Source organism: Ambystoma mexicanum, chromosome 6p (assembly GCF_040938575.1).
Source record: "Ambystoma mexicanum isolate Mex_15411 chromosome 6p, UKY_AmexF1_1, whole genome shotgun sequence".
NCBI lineage: Eukaryota > Metazoa > Chordata > Amphibia > Caudata > Ambystomatidae > Ambystoma > Ambystoma mexicanum.
In genome coordinates this window covers 657,372,285-657,393,659 of record NC_090935.1, presented here as the reverse complement: position 1 = coordinate 657,393,659, position 21,375 = coordinate 657,372,285, and the positions used below count along the sequence as shown (strand labels likewise).

Genomic DNA, 21,375 nt, shown 5'->3' with positions numbered 1-21,375 from the left:
GTTTTCATGAATATGTTTTGTTGGAAATGAATTTGTCATACAGCCCTGAGGAAGACCTTGAAAGAGTCGAAACACATGTTGGCTGTTTATGAACATTAAATATGGCTGTTTATAAACATTAAATATGAAAAGCAATCCTATGAATTAACTGGACTTCGGAGTTTTTGCAACAAATTAACTTAAGTGATATTGAGAGGGAGTCCTGGGCACAGGTGGCCAGGTTGTGTTGTAATATTTTTATGTCTAATAAATTAAGAACCTATGGTTAGTGTTATCTGGTGGAGGACTATATATGAAAGAGTCTCAATTATTTCACGTTTTGAAACATTAAATAGTGAAGACCTGCATTATTGTCATTCGTTCTAACTCTTTGATATGATATGATATGACATTTATAACGCGCCTATACACAAAGGTTTCAAGGCGTGACGAGGCAAGGGAGGGGGAACAGAGGGAGGACAGACAATGATCCTACTAGGCCAGGTGTCATTCAGATTGCGCAAGTGCGAGGGAAGAGGGAAGGGACAGTGCAGTACATGGGATAATAGAATAAATAAGTAAGTAAAGTACAGCCAGCTGGTGTTACGCTCACCTGGTATCCACAGGGACGCCACCCAGTCGGGTTACTCGCTGGTATGATTCTCAGCTTTGCCCAGATGTGGTCTGCAGGGAAGGTTCTGTCTGAAAATACAGGAGGACTGTTTTCAAGACTGACTGACTGGGGTAAATATCCTTCCTCCACCCCCGTATGATTTCAGTCCCTCTGGTGCCCTCTACTCACCTTGTGGTAGAATTAGGCATGCTCGCCGTCCTGCCTTCTTTGCAGGGGCGCGTTGTCTTTCATGGGCGAGTGCAGTCCAGTTACTTCACTGACGCCGGCCCGTTTGATATTGTTCAGGTAGGTCTTATTGCTGTTCTTTAGTTTTGTTGCTATCCTGCATGCCTTTCTTTTTTTTAAATGTCTCTTTTTTCTCCCTTAGGTATGCGTAGCTTCAGCGCGGCGAACTGGCTTGGTTGAGCCCCGCTGGTAAATGATGGCGCATTAAGAGCAATATGATGCGGTAAGTAAGCGCTATGCGCAGCGCTGCAAAGTCTTGCCTTTGCTAATCTGTGTTTTCCTTCCTTGTAGGTCGCGGTGTTCGTCAGCGCGAGTGGAATGTCCGGAGTGGTGATAGCCAAGAGGCGACCAGCCAGGTGAGCCTTTTGAGCAGTTCGTAATTTGTAAATGTCTCTACTGCTTTCTTTAATGTTGCCTCTATCTTCCTCTTTCAGGTCGTTCTGTCCGGGAGGCGTGCAGATTCGAGGAAGCTGTTCCCAATAGCTGCGAGTGTTTAAAGATGAAGAATGCAGGTAAGATGCTGCTGCTAATGATGTTCCTTTTGTCTCCTTGCAGGTTCTGCTTCTCCGAAGTTCGAGGGAATAGCTGGACACGGTGAGCGTCACGTTGCAAGCTGCATAGTAACGTGAAGCGTGTTGTCTTGCTCGAGTGTGATTTAAATAGCCCCAACAAAATAGTCCAGGTAAAGTAGTCCCTAGGCTACCACACCCAAAACACTAGACCGCATAGCTTGGTTTTTAGGAACCAAGCTATGTGGATGCATCCATGTTGGCTGACAATACAATTAAGTAGTTCCCAAGCACATTGTTTTTCATGGTGTATGAGCCTGGTGCCATAGGCTCCAGGACTGGCCCCATGAGGGCTTTTGAAGAGGATGCCAGGCTCTAGAGGCCCGAGTCCTGACTCCACCTGGCCAATGGGTTTGCCAGAGGGGGTTTTGGGCGAGGGTCGTGACAGCTGGTGGCAAGTACAAGGGTAAGTGCAGACATCAGGTGTAAGTGCTGGTATTGGGACTGTAGAGATACAGAAAACAGTGCCAAGTGCAGGAGTTGCCAGGAATGCAGAGCAGGTGTGCGACTGGTGGGGGAGGGGTCCTTGGCCCGAAAACAGAGGGTGGCCAGGTAACCAGTGCAGATTCAGTTTCAGCCAGGAAGTCAGCAGGGGAGAGGAGGAGAAAAAGCAGAAGCAAAGAGAAAGGTTTTGAGGTGCTTCCAGAACCGGAGATGATTCTCCTCAAGTTTCAGGGAGGGAGGGAGGCTGTTCCAGAGGGAGGCCGAGCTGAAGAAAGAGATCTACCACCAACATGTTGCTTGGAGAAGCGAATGACCCTGAGAGAGTTGGAGGCGGATGAGCGAAGAGCTCAAGAAGGAAAATATTTAGGAAGAGAGAGTTGAAGGTATTGAGGCCCCAGACCCCAGAATGCCTTGTGGACAATGCAGAGGGTTTTGAACTTTATCCTTGCAGCCACTGGGAGCCAGTGCAGAGATTTCAGTCCTGGAGAGATACGATCCCTGGGCTTGAGGCCAAGAACAAGTTTCGCAGTCCTGTTCTGGATGAGTTGCAGTGGGCGGAGAGTAGAAGCAGGCAGATTTAGAAAGAGGCTGTTGCAGTAGTTCAGCTGAGAGAGAACCAGAGCTCTGGAGACATTGAGCTTCTGGGGGAAGGAGAGGAAAGGAAGAATACCTCTGAGGAGGTGCAGCTGGTATTGTGACTTCTTACAGACGTCAGAGATGTGAGGAGAGAAGGAGAGTGTGGTGTCGAAGATGACCCCGATTATTTTAGCCTCACAGGTGGGAGCAGGAAGAGGACCAAGAGAGGCCGGCCAGAGAGTGACAGGAAAGGAGGGAGTGGGTGTGCTGATGAGGAGAATCTCAGTCTTACTGGCATCAAGGCAGAGATCATTGGTGGCACACCACTCCTGGATGGCGGTCAGACAGTCTGAGATGAGAGAGGGAGAAGAGGTGGCTGAGGGTAGCCTGAAAACGAGCTGGGTGTCATCCCCATAGCACTGGAAGTTGGGGCAGAGCACAGCAATGCAGTGGGCAAGAAGTGCCAGGTATTGGGTGAACAGCAAGGCAAAGAGGTTAGACCCCTGGGAAACACCACAGGTAGAGATAGAGGAGAGGAAGGACCCAAGTTGAACCTGGGAGGGTCGATCAGAGAGAAAGAAGTCAGCCATGCCAGGACCTGACCGGTGATACCCAGGTTATCACAGAGACGGTTGAGCAGGATGGCATGGTTGACCATGTCAAAGGCAGAGGAGAGATCAAGCAAGATGAGGACACAGGGGGTGTTGGAATCAAGGTTGGAGAGCAGCAGTTTTCGTGCTTCTGGCTGCTCTGAAGCCAGACTGATGATCATGGAGACAACCAACAGATTCAATGTGGAGATTAAGCTGGGAGAACTTTTCCAAGAGTTTGCCCAGGAAAGAAGTGATGGAGATTGGGCGATAGTTAGCCGGGCAGGACGGGTCGGCAGAGGGTTTCTTAAGAAGAGGGTGCACAAGGGAGTGCTTCAGGGGTGAGGTGAAGACTCCAGTGGTGAATGCGTGGTTGCAGAAGTCAGCCAGAGCAGGAGCCAGAGAGTCAATGTGGTCCTTGATGGTTTTGGAGGAACAGGGATGAACCTGTTTTGACGAGACTTTCATAGATTGGACTTGTCTAGAAACCTCGTCTGGGGAGAACAGGGGAAAGGAAGAGAAGGAGGTAGGAGAGGTGACCGAAGAAGGGCCAAAGTAAGAGCAGGGAGTAGAGGGAGGAAGGGGAGAGGAGGAGAGAAAGGACAGGATGTCCTTAGTTTCAGAGATGAAATGAGAGGCCAGCGCCGTGCAGAGGTCCTGGGAGGGGACAGGAGAGGAGGAGACTGCGGCAGGATTGGCCAGTTCCTTTCAGATTTTAAATAGTTCAGCTGAGTTGTTAGATGCCACAGAGATGCGTGCTTGGATGTGAGCTCTCTTCTTGGTGAGGACAGAGAGCCGGTATTGCCTTTGGAGCAGACAGCAGGCCAGTTTGTCAGAGGATGTACCAGAAGCACACCATTTCCTCTCAGCCACCCTGCACTTGCGCTTGAGGGTGACGAGGTCTGAGTCGTACCAGGAGTTGCACTTGGCTTTGGGCTTCAGGTAGATCCTCATGATAGGGGCAAGAGTGTATCAGATATAGCAGAGTGGAGCATGGAAAGGGCTGTGTCAGGGTGTGAGTCAGCCAAAGGGGGAGGAGGGGATAAGAAAGTGGCAGCGAAAGCCTCAACTGACATGCACTTCATGGATCGGATGACCGCGAAGGTGGGTGGCAGTGCTGTAGTTGGCTTGGCCTGAGGGGTAGAGAGCGTGAGCTGGTAGGAAAGGAGAAAGTGATCACTCCAGGAGAGAGGAGTGGTGAGAGGGATAGAAAGGGGAAGGTCTGAGGAGATCAGAACATCCAGAATGATCCCTGCAGAGTGAGTTGGGCCAGAGGGGAGAATAGAGAGTGAGATAGAGAAGCAGTTAGAGAAGATAGGAGAGACAGAGAGCACCATAGAGTAGGTAGCGAGAGGAGTGAAGAGGAAGGGAGAGGGAAGGGGAGAAAACTAGGGAAGGACACAGGGCAGGGTGCAAGCAGACGAGACAGAGAGAGGTGGGACAAGTTGAAATTGGACAGGACGACAGACACTCAGATTTTAAGAATATCACATGTAATTTTAAAATCAGGAGAAAAAAACACATGCTGATGCTGATATTTTCTACATAAAATCATGAACACATTATACTATCTATATTTAAAGTACCCAGTCCATTGCAACACTTGAGTGAGGATTGGTAGTTCTCTCTGAACCAATAGGTGCCTTACAGATATTAATAAATAATGTTAAGGTTCCCCTGCCCCCCACCCCAGAGAAGGAAAATGCATAAATGCTTTGTCAACATGTCTATTTTTCTGATAGTCTCTTCCACGTGCTGGAATCTGGTATTTTCCAGTGCAAGACTATCTCCTGTTGACATTTGACATCCAAATTTGAAAATGGATTTGATATTCAATCCGGAATGAGAATCCAGTGGGACCCATGCCCCTCAAATTCACTGGTAATCTAAGAAGACAACTAGTGTATGGAATGCACTTCAGTAAACATTAACCTCTACTTAATATGTCTTACCCAAAGAAGCTGCTTGGTCATCTGGCATCCAATTTTCAAGCAGCCGGAGTTCTCTGAGGTTCTTGCAGGATGAGATTGCTCTTATCAAGGAGTCAAAATGTTGGAAGGAATTCCATTTGAGATTAAACACAGTGAGATCTTTCGAGGCTTCAATGCATTCAACTGGAGACAAAGTCACAAAAATAATCCTCGTTAATTCAGTGGTTTGACAGTTAATATTTCATGGAAAAAACCACAGCAGATTTTGGATACAAATGACTTGCCATTAAGGCCCACTACAAAAAAAATACACTTACTGTATGCGTCTGGTATTTACTTAAGAATCAGGCGTAACATGGATGCTAGTTTGAAAGGCAGTTTAATGCCTCGGCCTAGTTTAATGCTGTGATTGAGTTGGACACGACTGGTATGGTCTCATATATGGAATAAAATAACTTGATTATCCCTACTTTTTTGTTAACGGGGGTCAGCGTCACAAAAGCGGGGAGGGTATATCCAACATACAAATGGTGACCTCCAATGCAACATGGAAAATGGATGCCCAAACTAATTGTCAAAGCATCAGTCTAAAACTTTCAGGAAAACATACAATGTTTAATTCAAGGAAACAAAAAGAAGATTATATTAACAAAATGCGTTATTGCAGCCTTATGCAAATCAACACATAGTATGCGACAAGTGAACCACGGCTGGTAGTGTGCCCACATCAGGTGTTTCACGGTGAAATATTGCTTTCACAATTTTTGTTCATATGAACAAAGAGACTACAACACAGCCCCAGCTGCTGTTTCTCAGTGTTTTGTCTTTTTTCAATCAAGTGTTTGAAAATGTGATTGCACCGCTCTATAGTGTAAAACACACAACTCTTGCATGGGGCTGCTTGTGGTAATGTCTCATCAATTCGCCACTTTAACAAAGAAAAGTAACCCTAAAAAATAAGGTCAAACAAAAAACGTATATAGTCGACATGTTGTGTTTCGGCCCTTTGCGTGAAGATGCAGGCTTCCAACGCTGTGCTTCATAAAGGTGACTGGGTCTTCATCAGGACGAGAACTGGTTTGTGTAAAGATTCAATCCATGACCCCTGGTGAATGCACAACGCCTTTAATAGTTGATTTAAGGTGCAAGGGCTGGTATCTCGGGGTACTAATGAGTTACTTCAATCCTTTTTAGCTGCTCCTGTGTCTGGTTTTTATTAATGGACCACAACCCTCTCTTGCATGTGCAGTTAATACTTCAATGATGATTTGATGGCAGGGCAGGAGGGCAATTCACGACTCAAATCGGTCACTCAGCTACCTCTTGCTTTAACAGTCTCGGCACTGATATGGAAGAGAACCAATATTGTAGAAGCGAAGCAAGGGATAGCTGCATGACCGATTTGAGCCGTGAATTGCCCTCCTGCCCTGCCATCAAATCATCGTTGAAGTATTATCTGTGTTGCGAAGTGACTTGCAGGCTTAACTTAGGTTATATATTAGGTTTATTCAAGACACTTCAGTTACAGTTACATGGAAGTAAATACAGGAGTATGGAGTATTATCAGCACTGGCCCCATCACCCAGGCAGGGGAGCTCTAACTGCCTGCCTCAGTATGGAACCCTCAGAAGAACATTCCATCATTCACACAGCAACATTCCATATGAACTCACACACTCACATATGGCAGATCAACACAGACAGTCACTATATAACACATCTCCCTCCTTTTCCAAAGCCACACACACACAGGAAGTCACAACGTAACACATCTCCTTCCCTTACCAGACACACACACACACACACACAAAGTCACCACACAACACATCTCCTCCAGTTACCAGACCCACACACACACCGAAGGCAAAAACAATACCTAAATAGACTCAGCCTATCAGGTGCAACCAGCTTAGCCAATACATTCAAATACCACAGATCACCATGAGACACTGGCCAGACATCCCAAGTCCATCTGCGTACCCGGCAATTTGACTACTGATGACCCAAAAGCAGAATATAAGAGTCTACCATGCCAAACAGACTGTCTGGAGAAAGCGCAGTCTTTGGCACAACAACATATAGGAAAAATATCACAAACAAAGGCGCTACCTCCTATACATATTTGTGGAAACAATCCAACGTGACACTAATCTACTTTGATACCAGCCCTACCTCATATTGGCAGAGGCGCTACTTCTCGCACAACAATGTTCCACAAGCTGGAGGCGCTACTTCCCTCACGTACACTTGGGTCGTCCATACACACCAGAGGCGCTACCTCTCTCCAATACAATTCTTCGCATAAGAACCGGAGGCGCTACCTCCACCATATACCCTAGTGACACGCACATCAGAGGAGCTACCTCACTTTAGTACCAATAGTGTCACACAAACCGGAGGCGCTACCTCCCTCACATACACTTGCATCCATGCACACCGGAGGCGCTACCTCTCTCAAGTACCAATTTTACCACATTAACCGGAGGCGCTACCTCCCTCAAATACCTATTGAGCCACACTCACCAGAGGCGCTACCTCTCTCAATCGTGACCCACATACCAGAGGCGCTACCTCCAAGTACTACTACAATGTCACTCAAATCAGAGGCACTACCTCATGCTAATACTAATCGTGACACAAACACAACAGAGGCGCTACCTCACATTATAACCACAGCGTCACTCAAACCAAAGGCGCTACCTCTGAGTGACAACCTGACTCATATTACCTTCATGCCCTTCCTTGTGCATCCATTATACAGTCAACCTAAACTCAGGCACAAAACATTTTGCATTACACAGCTTTTAAATGCATTGTTATGACTGAAGTATAATGTAAATGCAACTCAAAGCTGTAGAACAGCATACGTTTCAACATCTTTGTCCTAAAAGTCCATGGTCAAGTTTTGACCCTATGTGAAATGACAACTGAACTTCTGAAAATCCTCAAAAAGATTATACTAGCTCACTCTTCCACATGCAACTCATTTAGATACATGCACCATAACATTACTAAAAGTCCATTAATTGCTCGGAGCTTCTTCCTTAATCAATGGTTACTCCCAAAAACATGTTGCGCTTTAACATACCCATCACATTACTCATAGTCCATAAATTACTCGTAGATCAGTTCCCATGAAAACTTCTCATTGCACACTAGAAATTAAATGCCATAAAATAAACAGTACCTCAAGTTCCAGTGAAGAAAAAAAACAATTCCACACACAAAACCATTGCTGCAGTTTGGAACATTGCTGCTGTTCAGGAACATTAATTCTTCCTGCGCATACAGCACAAAACACTTTCTTTCCACAAACCTGTGATACGATCACACGGATTGCCACCAGCTGTCTCCTTACTCCTTGACAGCCGTTGATTCTGCAGGCATTGTTTTTCCAATGAAACAATTTATTTCCTTTTTTTTTATTTTTTAAAATGACCGCATCCACACACGGTTCACCGAGACTGATTTCATTTCCATATGACAATGCATTTCGGCAACTTTGAACACACGGCAACTCTTCATAGAAGCCGTTGGCCACGTACGCATGGCTTTTCCTTTACTGTAACCTTCACTCAGAGGCAGGCGCTTCACTTGTTACACGCAACTCCGGTGCAGACAAACCTGCTTAGCAGAATATCTTGGCTGTTTTAATTTATTCACCCCCACGTTCCAAGGGGTAGGGTCACAGTTCTGCCTATGTCAGCACGTTGATGCTACGTACCAAGGGCCATTCCTCGAATGTTTTCCTATTCTCTTGATGATACAGTCATAATACGATTTGAAATCGTTGAAAGAACCCTTTCGCATCAGTATTCAGAGCTTGCTGGGAACACATGTTCACAAGCGTTCGAACTTCGCCAACACCCAAGTGCATTCTAATGCGTCATCATTCAGAAGGTGAGTCTCACGCAGTACTCATCTCTGGAGCTGTGACATTTTTAACGGTCGCAACGACGATCACCTCTGAATACAATCACGGATCCGGAATCACTTGCAGCACGCATATGCACATTATAGGTGTTGGCCGTAATAAACAAAAGTCCCGGCACATCACAACGCACTATCTCCGCTTCTGTGGCCTCATTTAATATGATCTCTTCATGTATTACAGCCACTCGAACTTTTCATGTATTACAGGCATTCTTGAATTAAACTTCCTCATCTCTGGGATCGGCAAACTTTCACATCCATTTGTCACAGTCTTAACACAGTACAGTACCTTTTATTTGTAAAGAAAACAGGCATTTCTCTCCACTCCTCTGGCTGCCTGCGAAGGAGAGTGTGTCCTCCCATCCCCACCAGGGCTTAGGCCACGTCGCTGCACAAACTAGCTTTGTTTTCCTGGGCACTTTCCACCTGGGGATACTTCATCTTCATACTGTTTCATCTATAAACCTCGTGGGGCCTCCCACTTCTGCTGATCCCTGATGTAGTGGGACTTCCTTACTCTTCCCCTCCTTAACCCTGGGTGATGGGTCTCTTACTTGTGTTGTGGGGGCAGTGCTGATCTCTGCTGTTTCCTCCTGTCTACTGCACCCCCCGCAGCAGGCTCCTTCTTCTTCAGCTCCTTCTTTTGTGCACAGATTCTTGTAGGAAGACCACCTCGTCGCCAATGTTGCGAAGTGACTTGCAGGCTTAACTTAGGTTATATATTAGGTTTATTCAAGACACTTCAGTCACAGTTACATGGAAGTAAATACAGGAGTATGGAGTATTATCAGCACTGGCCCCATCACCCAGGCAGGGGAGCTCTAACTGCCTGCCTCAGTATGGAACCCTCAGAAGAACATTCCATCATTCACACAGCAACATTCCATATGACCTCACACACTCACATATGGCAGATCAACACAGACAGTCACTATATAACACACTGCACATGCAGGAGAGGGTGGTGGTCCTAAAAATCATATAAACCTACATTCTGAATTAAAATGGGAATGGGAAACATTTATAAGGTGCTCCACCATGGAGTAAACCACCTTGAGTCGCCAGTGAACTACGGCTATGAGTTGGCAGGAATAATGAGCAAAGGACTATCAAAAAAGGAAGGTTTTAAGTTCCCCTTTAAAGCTTAAATAATTAACTACAGGCCTACGACTAAGCAGAAACATGTTCCAGAGAAGTGGCGTGCGGACCCTGAAGCAGTGTTTACCAAAACTCACCCTCAAAATGAAGGGTTGGACAAGAAGCAGCAGGAATTCCAGGCGTAGTGTTCGAGAGGGGATGCATCGGGACACCTTTGTCTGGAGACATATTACAGCTATCTTAGCCATCAGGTGAGGCCACCAATCTTTGGCTCTTGCTAAGATGGGTCTTTCTTCCTCAGCTCCTCTTCCTCCAAATCGCTATGATTTTGGTTTTCTGAGCAACTTGTGAATCAGCTTAAACAGGTGGCCGTAGTACATGGTCCTGCAGTGATATAAAAAGGAGCTACAGAGGTCCCCAATTAAAGATGTTCTTTTCTCAGTACATATGAGGGGGAGAATAGGTCTGAGTTTAGCCAGCTGGAAATACACTCTAAAAGTGTTATTAATGTGTGCCTCAAGAGAAAGGAGGGAGTCGCACCTCATTCCAGGGTGTTTTGGCTTCCCTTTAAGGATAATGGTCAGAGGGAAGAAGAAGGGAGGGGCAGATGAATGTGGGAAGACCTTGCAGGACACCGACGACCACAAAGGAAAATCAGCTCAGTTTCTGCGTTAAGTTGGAGCTAGTTCTTATGCATCCAACCGCTGGACACCTCGTGGAACAAAGACCGTTTTTTAAAGTAGTCTAAGCTGTTCTTCAACGGGAGATAGATTTGCATTTTATAATCATAGGAATGGCAGGTCAGACCATGTTAGGAAATATTTATCAGCGCTATCCTAGACATTGTTAAGTGAGCAGGAGACAGAAGAGAGCGAGTCGGCACTCCGCAGGTGAGATTTTAGGACTGGCTCAGGGTGACGGCCATCAACCTAAACTTAAGGAATGAGTTGACCAATTGGCAAGCTTTACAATCTACTTTGACAACCTCTGACGGGAGGGACCAAAGGACGGGAAAGACCACCTTGTCGAGGCTGCAGGGAGGTCCAACAACATAGACAGATTTTACTACTGTCAGCAGATACTATCAAGTTACGCCATACCTCAAGCAGGATATTAATTTTTGCGACAGGAATTCTGCCACAGTACTTCACTTTGACAGAATTCTACTGCAAAATACTCATCGAATTATATGGGGCAGGGGGCTAAAGGGTTAAAACGGGTGGGGAGGGGCATGTGGTCGGGGGATAATTGTCGGGAAAGGGGGGATTTGGGAGGAAACCACCCTAAAATGAAAAATATAGGTGAGTTTATTTCGGCAGAATTCAGGCGAAGTAAAGTACTTCGGCAGAATTCCTGTTGAAAAAATAATATAGAACCCTCAAGAAGAGCTGATTGATTTAGTGCAATGGTGAATTTTGACTGAACAGGGTGGAGTAGAGCATGGGCTGCAAAAAAGTATTGATGTTACAAAACAACAATATTCTCTAAAAGTTTCATAACGTTGGCAGTGTCCAGGAGGAGGGTGATAGGACAGGAATTAGCAGGTTCCCTAGCATCAAGGTTGTTTTTAGTACAGAACCAAGAGCTCTTATTGGATTGGTTTAGATTTAATGAAAAGGTTGATGGCAGGGCTCAGAGTTGTGCCAGTAAGCAAAGTCTATGGAAAAGCCAAAAGCTCTGAAGATAAGTTATTTCAAGATGCGTCCCTGCATGGTGGTGAGGGTAGGGGTGTCACCGAAGAGCAGAGAAAGGGAGAGATAATGTGAAGCCAATAAAAAGAATGATCAGACCAAATCTGGTAAGGCAGGATAAGCAACAATATGATCAGATGTATTGACAAAAGGATGTTCATGGTAATTCAGACAGAGATTAACATTTTTTACCTGTAACACGCACTAACTATCCAAGCAAATTCTGGTGATAAAATCGCTGAGTGGGGCAATATAAGATGCTTTTCTTCCAGAGGGCTGCTAACAACAGATGATCAGCTGTCATTTCCTGTGGGTTAGCTAGATTCGATTGTGCTCACCAGGGACCAGATTACAGAAACTTTGCACCGTTGCAAGTGCAAGCTCGCACGGTATTAGCACTAGGGCAAAGTTTGCCCTATTTTTAAAAACACTGGGACATAAAAAAAAAAACATTTCACCTTGACAAGTGCAGTTTGGGGTGGTATAAACACCAGAGCAAAAATTCCCATTGTGCTAAAATGATACATTTTCAATGTGTTTTTTCACCAGGGAAAAGTTTGCCCTAGTGCTAATACCGTGCCACTTTGCACTTGCACCGGTGCACTCTTTCTGTAATCTAGCCCCAGGACAGCTAGGGACATGTCCTCTGCTCTCACATTAGAAAACGAATTGCAAATATCCAGTGACATGCTTAAAGAGTTCCACCCCGTACAAACAAGTGGCCAGGAAATTACACAGTTCACTCTGCCTATCAAAGAATGGGAGTCTTGAACACATACACACAGAAATGTAGACAACCTGTCAAGCTTTCCTGTGAGAATTTGCTTAGTCAGAATGGATTCCTTCATGGTTAATATACTATTCAACGGATCCTCATGGAAAGAGACATTTGAACTTTCACCTCTTAATCATTTCCAACTTCATTTCAATTAGTCTCACCATTTTACCCTCAATAGAACCATTTTGTCTTTTTGATTTATAAACTGCCATGGGCTGAGGAATTAACAGATGACATAACTCTCTCTGTATGTTCAATTGGTCTCTTTTTTGGTAACAAACAGCACAGCTCTCAAGCTTCCTTTAGGGCATGGTGGCCACCAACCCTATCCAAATCAGGGAGCAGGTTTCTGGTTGTATGACGAATAGTATCCTCACATGTTTGGTTAACTGCAGCAAATTATTTTATAATTAGCTAGTGCTCTTGCCCGATGTCTGTTTAACTCTACTAAGGGTACTAGCTCAAGATTTGCTAGGTCCAAAAACACACTTATCTTTCTGTGTTTGTCAGTCTATTGGACGCAAGCAAGCTGCTGCAGGATTATCACTGAGACCAAACAGGCTCACCTTCCTGGGCACACCAACCTGTTATTATAGCAGGTCTGGCTCTACATGGCTATTTGGGAGTGTTTGCTCGAGTGCTCTAACTAGGACCTCCAGCTCATAGGTCCAGGCTCCTCTCTGGGATGCGTTAAAGTGTAAGACTCCTCATTCCAGTCTTCTGAGTGGGTTCTTTCCACCAGCCTTCCGCATTCACCCAACTGCTGCAGAGTTCTTCCGGCATGAGTTTCAGCAGGAAAGGTTCCTGCTGCAACTTTCCTGTTGAGAATTCCTTGGGAGACCTTTTGTACCCTCTCCCCTCCCTTCTGGGGTGCATCCTTTACTAACCGGAACATCGCTTCATTCTATTTTATGAGCTGCTATTGATTCTCTCTGCTTCAGGGCAGTTCCTTTCTCTCCCAAGACTATGCCCCTTTCTATAATGGGAACATACCTTCATCAGTCACTAGCTTTTCAGCCCCTTTTCCCTGGGGTGGTTTTCAGCCTCATTCTGTGCACTTGAAGCCCTTTTACCTCTGGGTATTTATTTTCGTCTCTCATTTCTTCATGGCTCTTCCTCGTCCTCCCTTCTTCCTATCTTTCTCTGTCTGCTTCTGCAGGTCTAAATCGTTTGTACTGACTGTCAATTGACTTCCCTCTTTCTCTCCTCCTCTTCTCTGTGGGTCTTCACTCAGCCCAATACTTGCTTTTCTCTGCTCGTGGTCTTTCCATGTATCCTCTCCTTTTTATTTTCCCTGGCCTCCTCTTTGCTTCCCAAAGGACAATTTCTTTTATTACCTTTCATTCAAACTCTTCTTACATTGGTCACCCCTTTACTTCTCAACGCCCCACTACACCAGCTTTGCTCATTCCTGCTCTTTTTCGTCCACTCTCCCTCTTGGCTTTACAATGTCAACATTCTTGTTTCTCTGCCTTAATCTGTATCTACATTTCTGTTTATAGTCCCTTCTTCTATTTTACCCTTTTCTCTTATCCCCTACCTCGTCCTTTTTCATTTGACCTTTCTTCCGTTCATTTCCTCTGCATTAGCTTTTTCACTCACATTCTTCTTCCCGCTGTCTCCTTTTGCTGCGTTTGCCTTCTACGGTTTTTGCTATTTTTGTACCCTCCCAACTTCACTCAGCAGGTCTTAATATTCTGCACTAGCTGTCCATTTACTTCCCTCTTCAGTATCATCCTCACCAATGGCCCGCTTCCCCTTAGTCTCTGTGTTTTCCCTCTGTTCTTACAAATCTGTTTGCTTTTAGTCCTCTTCCCCCTCTTCTAGTATCATCTTGTTGCCCCTATCCTGCCTACTCCACACTTTGACTTGCTTGCTGGGTTTCCAGTACTCCCTTTCTATCTTGGCCATTCCCCCCAGGTGTTTCAGTGGTCCTCTTCCTTCTGTCTTGAACTGGTAGCTCCAGCCTCTGTTGCTTCAGAGAGTCCTGTTAGTTGGGGCCTCTTCCCCCAGCTTCACTCAGTGACAACCACTCATTTCCCATGGGAGCATTTGTATGCCCTTCTCCAAAGGCTAACTCCATTGTTAATAACCTTTCCTGGAGCAGCTGCAAGGCACCTAGGTCCAGACCAAGGGGTCCATTCGTCCCACTCCTACAATGGAGAAATTGACTGACATTATCTCATTACAAGATTGCGGGATCACACTCCAACCTCCTCCAGTGGGAGTCTGCCATTTTGCAAGCAGGCAGAGTCTCCCACCTCCACTCTGCTTTCCTGACATTACCATGATCTCTGTGGACCCGTGGGATCTTTGGCCGCCACTCTTAATTCCCTGCCAGCCCAAATGGGGCCTGCAGATGACATGCTCTGCCCTGACCACTACAGAGAATCCTGGGCAAGTCCTAGAACACACGATATTTGTATGTGAGCTTACACCTGTTTCTGCGTCAAAAATTGGTTTTCTCCTATTTTGGCGCAGAAACAGGTGTAAGCACACATACAAATATCGTTTATTCAACTAATGGAGTGGAGGAACTCAAGGTCTCCATTGCTGCACACACCTATGTGACACACCAAGGACAAAATTAACTAAATAGAGCTGAGAAAATCTTTGGTCGCAAAGGTACAACCCAAAGGATATCACCAAAAAGTTCCTCAAGCTCAATCAAGTCCCAGAACACCCTTGGAACTTACATGGAGGTCTATGCCTAGGTTGTTCTGTCCAGATCCCCTATTCATAGGCCCCAATAGTGCTGGCTGTCTTGCAGTCCCCTAAGCTGGTATATTGGAGTGGACTCAAAAGCATCTTAGATAAGCTCAAAGACGGAGTGGAGGCACAGGGATACACTGGCCTAAGCAATGTACCTCATGTCCAGAATACTACCACGTGTCACATATTGGCAAGAGATGTGGCCCATCAACACCTGCAAAACACACAGAAGAAATAGAAACAGCTATATGTCCCACAAGTCCAGTTGAGATGGCTTTAAGTTGGCGATCAAGTCCTGTTTCTGCTCCAAATGCTTGCAAATAAAATCATAGCCAAATGGCGCAGGCCTTAAACTGGTTGAAGGCCTGGAAGGACCTGGATGATCCGACCCTGATGTAATGATACTTCACTATGCACTGATACCTTTCTGATACCTTTGAAGATGATCCATGAAGGGCTAAATCCATGCCAGGTGGAAGACGTACAAGACTACCTCTAGCCTTTTCAAGATGTCTACATAAACAAGGAAGAGCTTCTGGATTCATGCACTATATTAATACGTAGACCATACAGATTCCCAAAAGCCAGGCGTGAAGCAGTCCACGAGGAAGTCCAGAGGTTATTGGAGTTGGGTGTGATAGAGCATCCCCAAGTGATTTGCTATCTATGATGATAGTCGAGGAACCCGATCGGACCTGGAGGCTCTGTATCTATTTGAGGAAGGTCATCAAGCTATTCAGATTCAATGCATACCCAATGCCTAAGGCTGAAGAACTGATAGAAAGAATAGGCCCTGCCAAGTACATGTCCATCCTAGCTCGACCCTAAACGTCACCAAAGGTTACTGCAAATTCCGCAGCTTCCAAAAGCCTGAGAGGAGATAGCTTTCTCGACTACACTGGGACGGTTTAAATTTACATTGCTGCTCTTCATTCTTCACAGGGCATCAGCCACTTTTGAGTGAGTCATGGATTGTCTACTACAGCTACCCCAAGAGTACATGGGGAATATTTAGATGACATAGTTATCTATAGAGTTGCCGGTCTATGGACTGCGTTTCCTGTACTGCCCTCAAAAAGATGCCTTCTGGAAAATGCCACTCATAGAATCCCACCAGTGGAGAAGCTTGCAGGCCCAGAAGAAGGAAGAGGAGGGTGACAGTGACATGCGGGCAATCAGTTAGGTGCATGGAATGGTGCGAGTGGCCTTAGTGGAGGTTGGGAGGGGTCCCAGGAAGCTGTTACGGCCGATCCAGCAAGCTGGAAGAGGGCGGGTGGGACTGAGGACATGCAGCCCCTAAGGGGGCACGACCGGTGGAGTAGAGTTGTGATGCCTCAAGTGGTTGGGGCTGGGCTTGGTGTGGTTGTGAGGGTCTAAGCACTAAGCCTGATTAAATGGCTAATGAATACAGGTGAAACACGTGTCAACTGATATATGAAGAAATACACACACTTTGTTATTTGTTTGAAGTGCACTCAAGTGCTAAATATATGCTGTTAGTCTGTATCCCCGGCACATTGGGGGTCATTACAAGTTTGGCGGTAAGGCTACCAGTACCGGTAATACCTTACCGCCCAATTCCGAGGTCCCTTAGCGAGAACCGTAAAGGACGTGTGGTCTGACCACACGTCCTTTATGGGTCCCGCTAAGGGACCAGGGTGCTAATAACGGGCCTGCTATTCGCGAGCCCGTTATTAGCGCCCTCACCATTCCCATTGAGTCCTATAGAGGCTCAATGGGAATGGGGAATGGTTGGTTCAATGGGGATTTACCGGTCCCTCCCGGGTCGGAATGCACTGGTAAGTCTCCATTGAACCAGACTGGTGCCAGACCCGGCATTGGAGGCAGCCATGGCGCAAATAGCGCCATGACTACCTCCAATCTCGGAATGAGGCCCATTGACCGGGTTTTGAATTAGATGTGATGGTTCTTTTCCTGTGTGGTAGTGAATGAATTTGGTTGATTAGTATGGTATGCATGCAAGAGAGGTGTCTTTATTTGTGCAGCCAAAAAAATGGTGCCCCTTTCTCAAAGCGCCCTCAAACGTGCAAACCCGTCTACAGCAGCTCCTTTACTGAACATAGAAGACATCTTAATTGCATTACACAAAGAATGTTACACAGCTCCTAAAAAAGGCTGGATTGAAAGCCAATCCCAGACAATGCCATCTATTTATTTTATTGGATATTTATAAGGCGCTTATACAGCAAAACAGTGTTTCAAAGCACCACAAGGCATAAGAGAAGGGAACAAGGGAGTAAAGTGGTTCTACTAGGCCTTGTGACATTCAGAGCATGCAAATGCAATGAAAGAGAAAAAGGAGAAAAAAAGGGGGGATGAGGTAGGGGTTGGTGCTATTGGTGTTCCCTAGGGGAGGAAGTACCAGAGGTGCCCGTTGGGGAGGCAACAGGCAAGTGCATGGGCGGAGGAATTCCATAGGAGGGAGGTCTACCACCCAAAGGTTAAGTGCAGAGCGGAGGCAACCACCCGACAAGCGGGTGTGGGCCCAGAGGGCAGTGCAAGGGGGAAGTGCTGTGGGTGATTGGGCAGAAAGCCAGGACGCTATTGGACAAGGCCACCAATCTCAGCGACAGAGGGGATGGTTAGCACGGCAGGGGTAGAGGGAAAGAGGCGGAGAAGAGAAAGATCTTGAGTTGTTTGTGGAACCTCATGTGGTCTGATTCAGGAGGGAGAGAGTGAGGGAGGCTGTTGCATAGGAGGGAGACAGCTGAGGAGAGAGATCTACCCCCTGCTCCCTGCTTGGAGAAGCGTTTTATCAGCCGAGAGTTGGAGCCAGAAGTTCGGGGGGACCTGGAGGGAGAGTATTTAGTGACAGAGAGTTGCAAGTGGCAAGGCCCCAGGCCCCAGACAGCCTTGTGGATGATGCAAAGGGTCTTTAATTTGGTACTTGTAACAACCGGGAGCTAGTGGAGGGATTTTAGAGCTGGAGAGACACAGTCCCAGGGCTTGAGGCCAAGGATAAGTCTTGCAGCCCTATTCTGGATTAGTTGAAAGGACGGAGTGAAGAAAGAGTCAAATTGAGGAAGAGGCTGTTACAGTAGTCTAGCCTGGAGAGGACCAGAGCTCTAGAGACATTGAGCTTCTGCGGGAAGGCGAGGAAAGGGAGAATGCCCCTGAGGAGGTGAAGTTGAAAGTGGGCCTTCTTGGCAATATCCAGGATGTGAGGAGCAAAGGAGAGGGAGGAGTCAAAGATGACCCCAAGGTTTCTGGCTTCAGTGGAAGGAGAGGGTGGGAGAGCCCATAAAGGATGGCCAGAGGGCAGGAAGGAAACGGGGAGCAGGTGTCCCGATAGGAAGGATCTCGGCCTTACTGGCATTAAGATAAAGATCATTAGAGGTGCACCAAGACCGAATAGCAGACAAGCAATCAGGGATGATAGAGTAGGAAGGGAAGGAGGAAGAGGGGAGCTTGAAGAAGAGTTGTGTGTCACTTGCGTAACACTGGAAATCAGGAGAGAAGGCAGGGATCAAGTGAGCAAGAGGTGCAAGGTAGATGTTGAAAAACCAAGGCAAGAGGATAGAGCCCTGGGGAACACCACAAGTAGACAGAGTGGTGGAGGAGGAGAAGGGACCCAGGAGCATCTGGGAAGGGCAGTCATTGAGGAAGGAGGACATCCAATCCATTGCCCGGTCTGAGATACCAAGAGTATCGTGGAGCCGCTTAATGAGGATAGGATGGTTGACCATGTCAAAGGCGGAAGAGAGGTCAAGGAGAATGAGAATAGCAGGAGAGATTGGCGACTAGGGGGCGCAGGGATGAGGTAGTCTCTTTGACTCGCTCTGCACCCACCGGTCGAAGTATGGCTTGAGCCCCCCAATGAAGCCCTTCTCGGTCCAACTCCCGAGCCCTCCCCAGTCCAACTCCCGTGGAGCGGGGTGAAGGGAGTCCTGGGTTACAGACTCTGCGACCTGCTGCGGAGAACACCATTGGCCAGGGCTGAAGCAGAGCTCCAGGCATAGGAGATGAAAAGGTGCAGGCAGAAAGCGGCCTTCTCCAGTGGTGCGACCTCCGTATCCCACCATCTGCGGGGGAGTGAGCGGAGGCGCCGTGCCATCCTCCATCCCCCTGCCTGTGAGCTGGGCTGTGGTAGGACCTTGGGAGCATCAAGGAGTGAACGCAGCATAGGCCCCCCATATAGACATTGGCGGCGTGGTGGAAAACGATAGTGCCCACGCTAATCCAAATGGGGCTTGTATTAGAGCCTGCAACACCTCTGCCCGACAGGCCGTGGGCGCTCTTCGGCGACCCGCTTGCGAGCTGCGGAGCAGCTCAGCGCTTCAAGGAGGAGTGGGGTATGAACTCTCTCCCCTGCGCCTGATCGCCGTGCTGGCAGTGGACTCAGCCAGGCTGTGTCCCAACTGCAGCGGGAGGCCACCAAAGAGCACGTCTCAGCCCGCTTGTGAGGGGGAAAGGAAAACACTTGTTGGAGGTGCTGCGGGACGTGCTGAAGAGTGGTGGTCAATGGGGTCCTGCTCCCGGGCCACCGTAATAGACATACTGGTACACCATCCAAGAGGGCAAATAATCAGCACACCTAATGGAGTGGGCCTACCCCCTGACCCGAAAAACAACAGGGACCACGGCCCTCCAGCAGGCCCACACTGTGAGGCTGCCTGCCCCCCCTGCCCCGGCCGCTCAGGTGGGGGCAGTGTGGTGGCATCTCCAGGGAGTGGATGCCCAACAGGAACATCGCTCCTCAGCCCTGCTTGAGATAGAGGTGGAAGAAACTCCTCTGGAGATCCTCTGTGGCCCCTTGGATCAAGGGGGTTGATGACTCACCTTTTTTACCCCTGTGTAGACCCACAGAGAATCAACCAAAATTGTACACCCCCCATGTGTGAGGAGTCTGCCCCCGGCACCTATTCTGCACACAGTGAATGAGGCGCAGTAACTTTTGCTGGCCTTCCTGTGTCTACTTGTTGCCTCTATGCTTGAGCCCTGGTGAGGGGCCCTAGAGACAGTTGACACAACAACAACCCCAGTCCTCCTTGTCTGGAAGTGCACCGACACAGTGAGGTCATTAGGGAGATGGGGGAAGACTGGAGTGTGACCCAGACTATATTCAGCACCCTCTGATGCCCCGGAGGAGACCGCATGGCGCTCTGGGGAGTACCTGGAGCCCTTGGGGGCTGCACGCAACATTGATTCACATTCTGGCGCAATAGGATGGGCCAGCTGGCACCTTAGCCCCTTAATGGCACCTTAGCCCCCCCTGCAACCCAGTGGAACTGGGCCCTCCCTCCCCATGGAACAGGGCGATCCACATGAAAGGATCTCTGCACCCTAGCATTCCAGAAACCCAGGAGGAAGAAGACTTGAGACCTACTGCTGCATCACTCTCCCACAGCGCCCCGCCAGACACATCTCCCACCGTGGACTCTAGCAGCGCTATCTCCTTGCGTCCATCCAAGAACTGGGTGGCCTCCCTGAAGAAATTCAGGCACGTCCAGGACCCCGCTTTAGCTCAGTCAACCATGCCAACCCCACCGGCAGCCACCGCGGAGGAGACCCAGTCGATGAGCAAAGGAATGGCGGCACTCCTTGACGAAATTAGGGGCTTCAGAGCCAATATAGGCAAGAGGCTGGATGGGTTGGATAAAATAATTGACAGCATGGACGACCGTATTTAGGACCTGGAAGCCAACCGGACCTCAGTGGACTTACTGGAAACCCAACTTGACATGAGACTCTCGGAACTGGAGAGAAGAGAGGAGAAGTGCACGCTAAAATTGGACCATTTTGAAAATCGGGAACATTGCAACAAATTGAGATTCTTTTTTTTTCCGGAGCATGAGGGAGAGACCCAGAATGACATCATTATAGCTATAAATGCGGTGCTCAGCAAGCTGTTTAATGAAGGAAATACTAACGAACTCATCATAGACAGAGCTCATAGAGCGGGAGGGAGCTCCAGGGGACCAAGGTCTATTCTAGCAAGATTCCACTATTTCTCTCAGAAGACAAGGATCTTGGAAGTGGCAAGGAAGAGGGGCCCAATAGAGTGTGAGAACTCCCAAATAATGGTGTATCAGGATCCCTCTGCTTTCACCCTCTCGAGGAGGAGGCTTTGTGGCCACCTGACAAAGTGGCTTAACGTTAAAGGAGTTTGTTATAGGTGGGGATTTCCTTTTTCCCTCGCCTTCGAGTGCGAGGGATACAAATGCAACCTTGTAACAGAAGACGACATCAAGAGA

At 47.5% G+C, this 21,375-nt stretch overlaps 1 protein-coding gene across 3 annotated transcripts in view; it reads right to left on the bottom strand.

Annotated features, from left to right (window-relative positions):
* The window catches only part of NAIP (NLR family apoptosis inhibitory protein), a 683,156-nt gene that overhangs the window by 409,003 nt on the left and 252,778 nt on the right, over window positions 1-21,375 (bottom strand). For all 3 annotated transcript variants that reach the window (XM_069627525.1, XM_069627526.1, XM_069627527.1), the window contains one exon: window positions 4,970-5,131. In XM_069627525.1, the coding sequence (XP_069483626.1) occupies window positions 4,970-5,131 (162 nt within the window). The remainder of the gene's footprint in view (window positions 1-4,969; window positions 5,132-21,375) is intronic.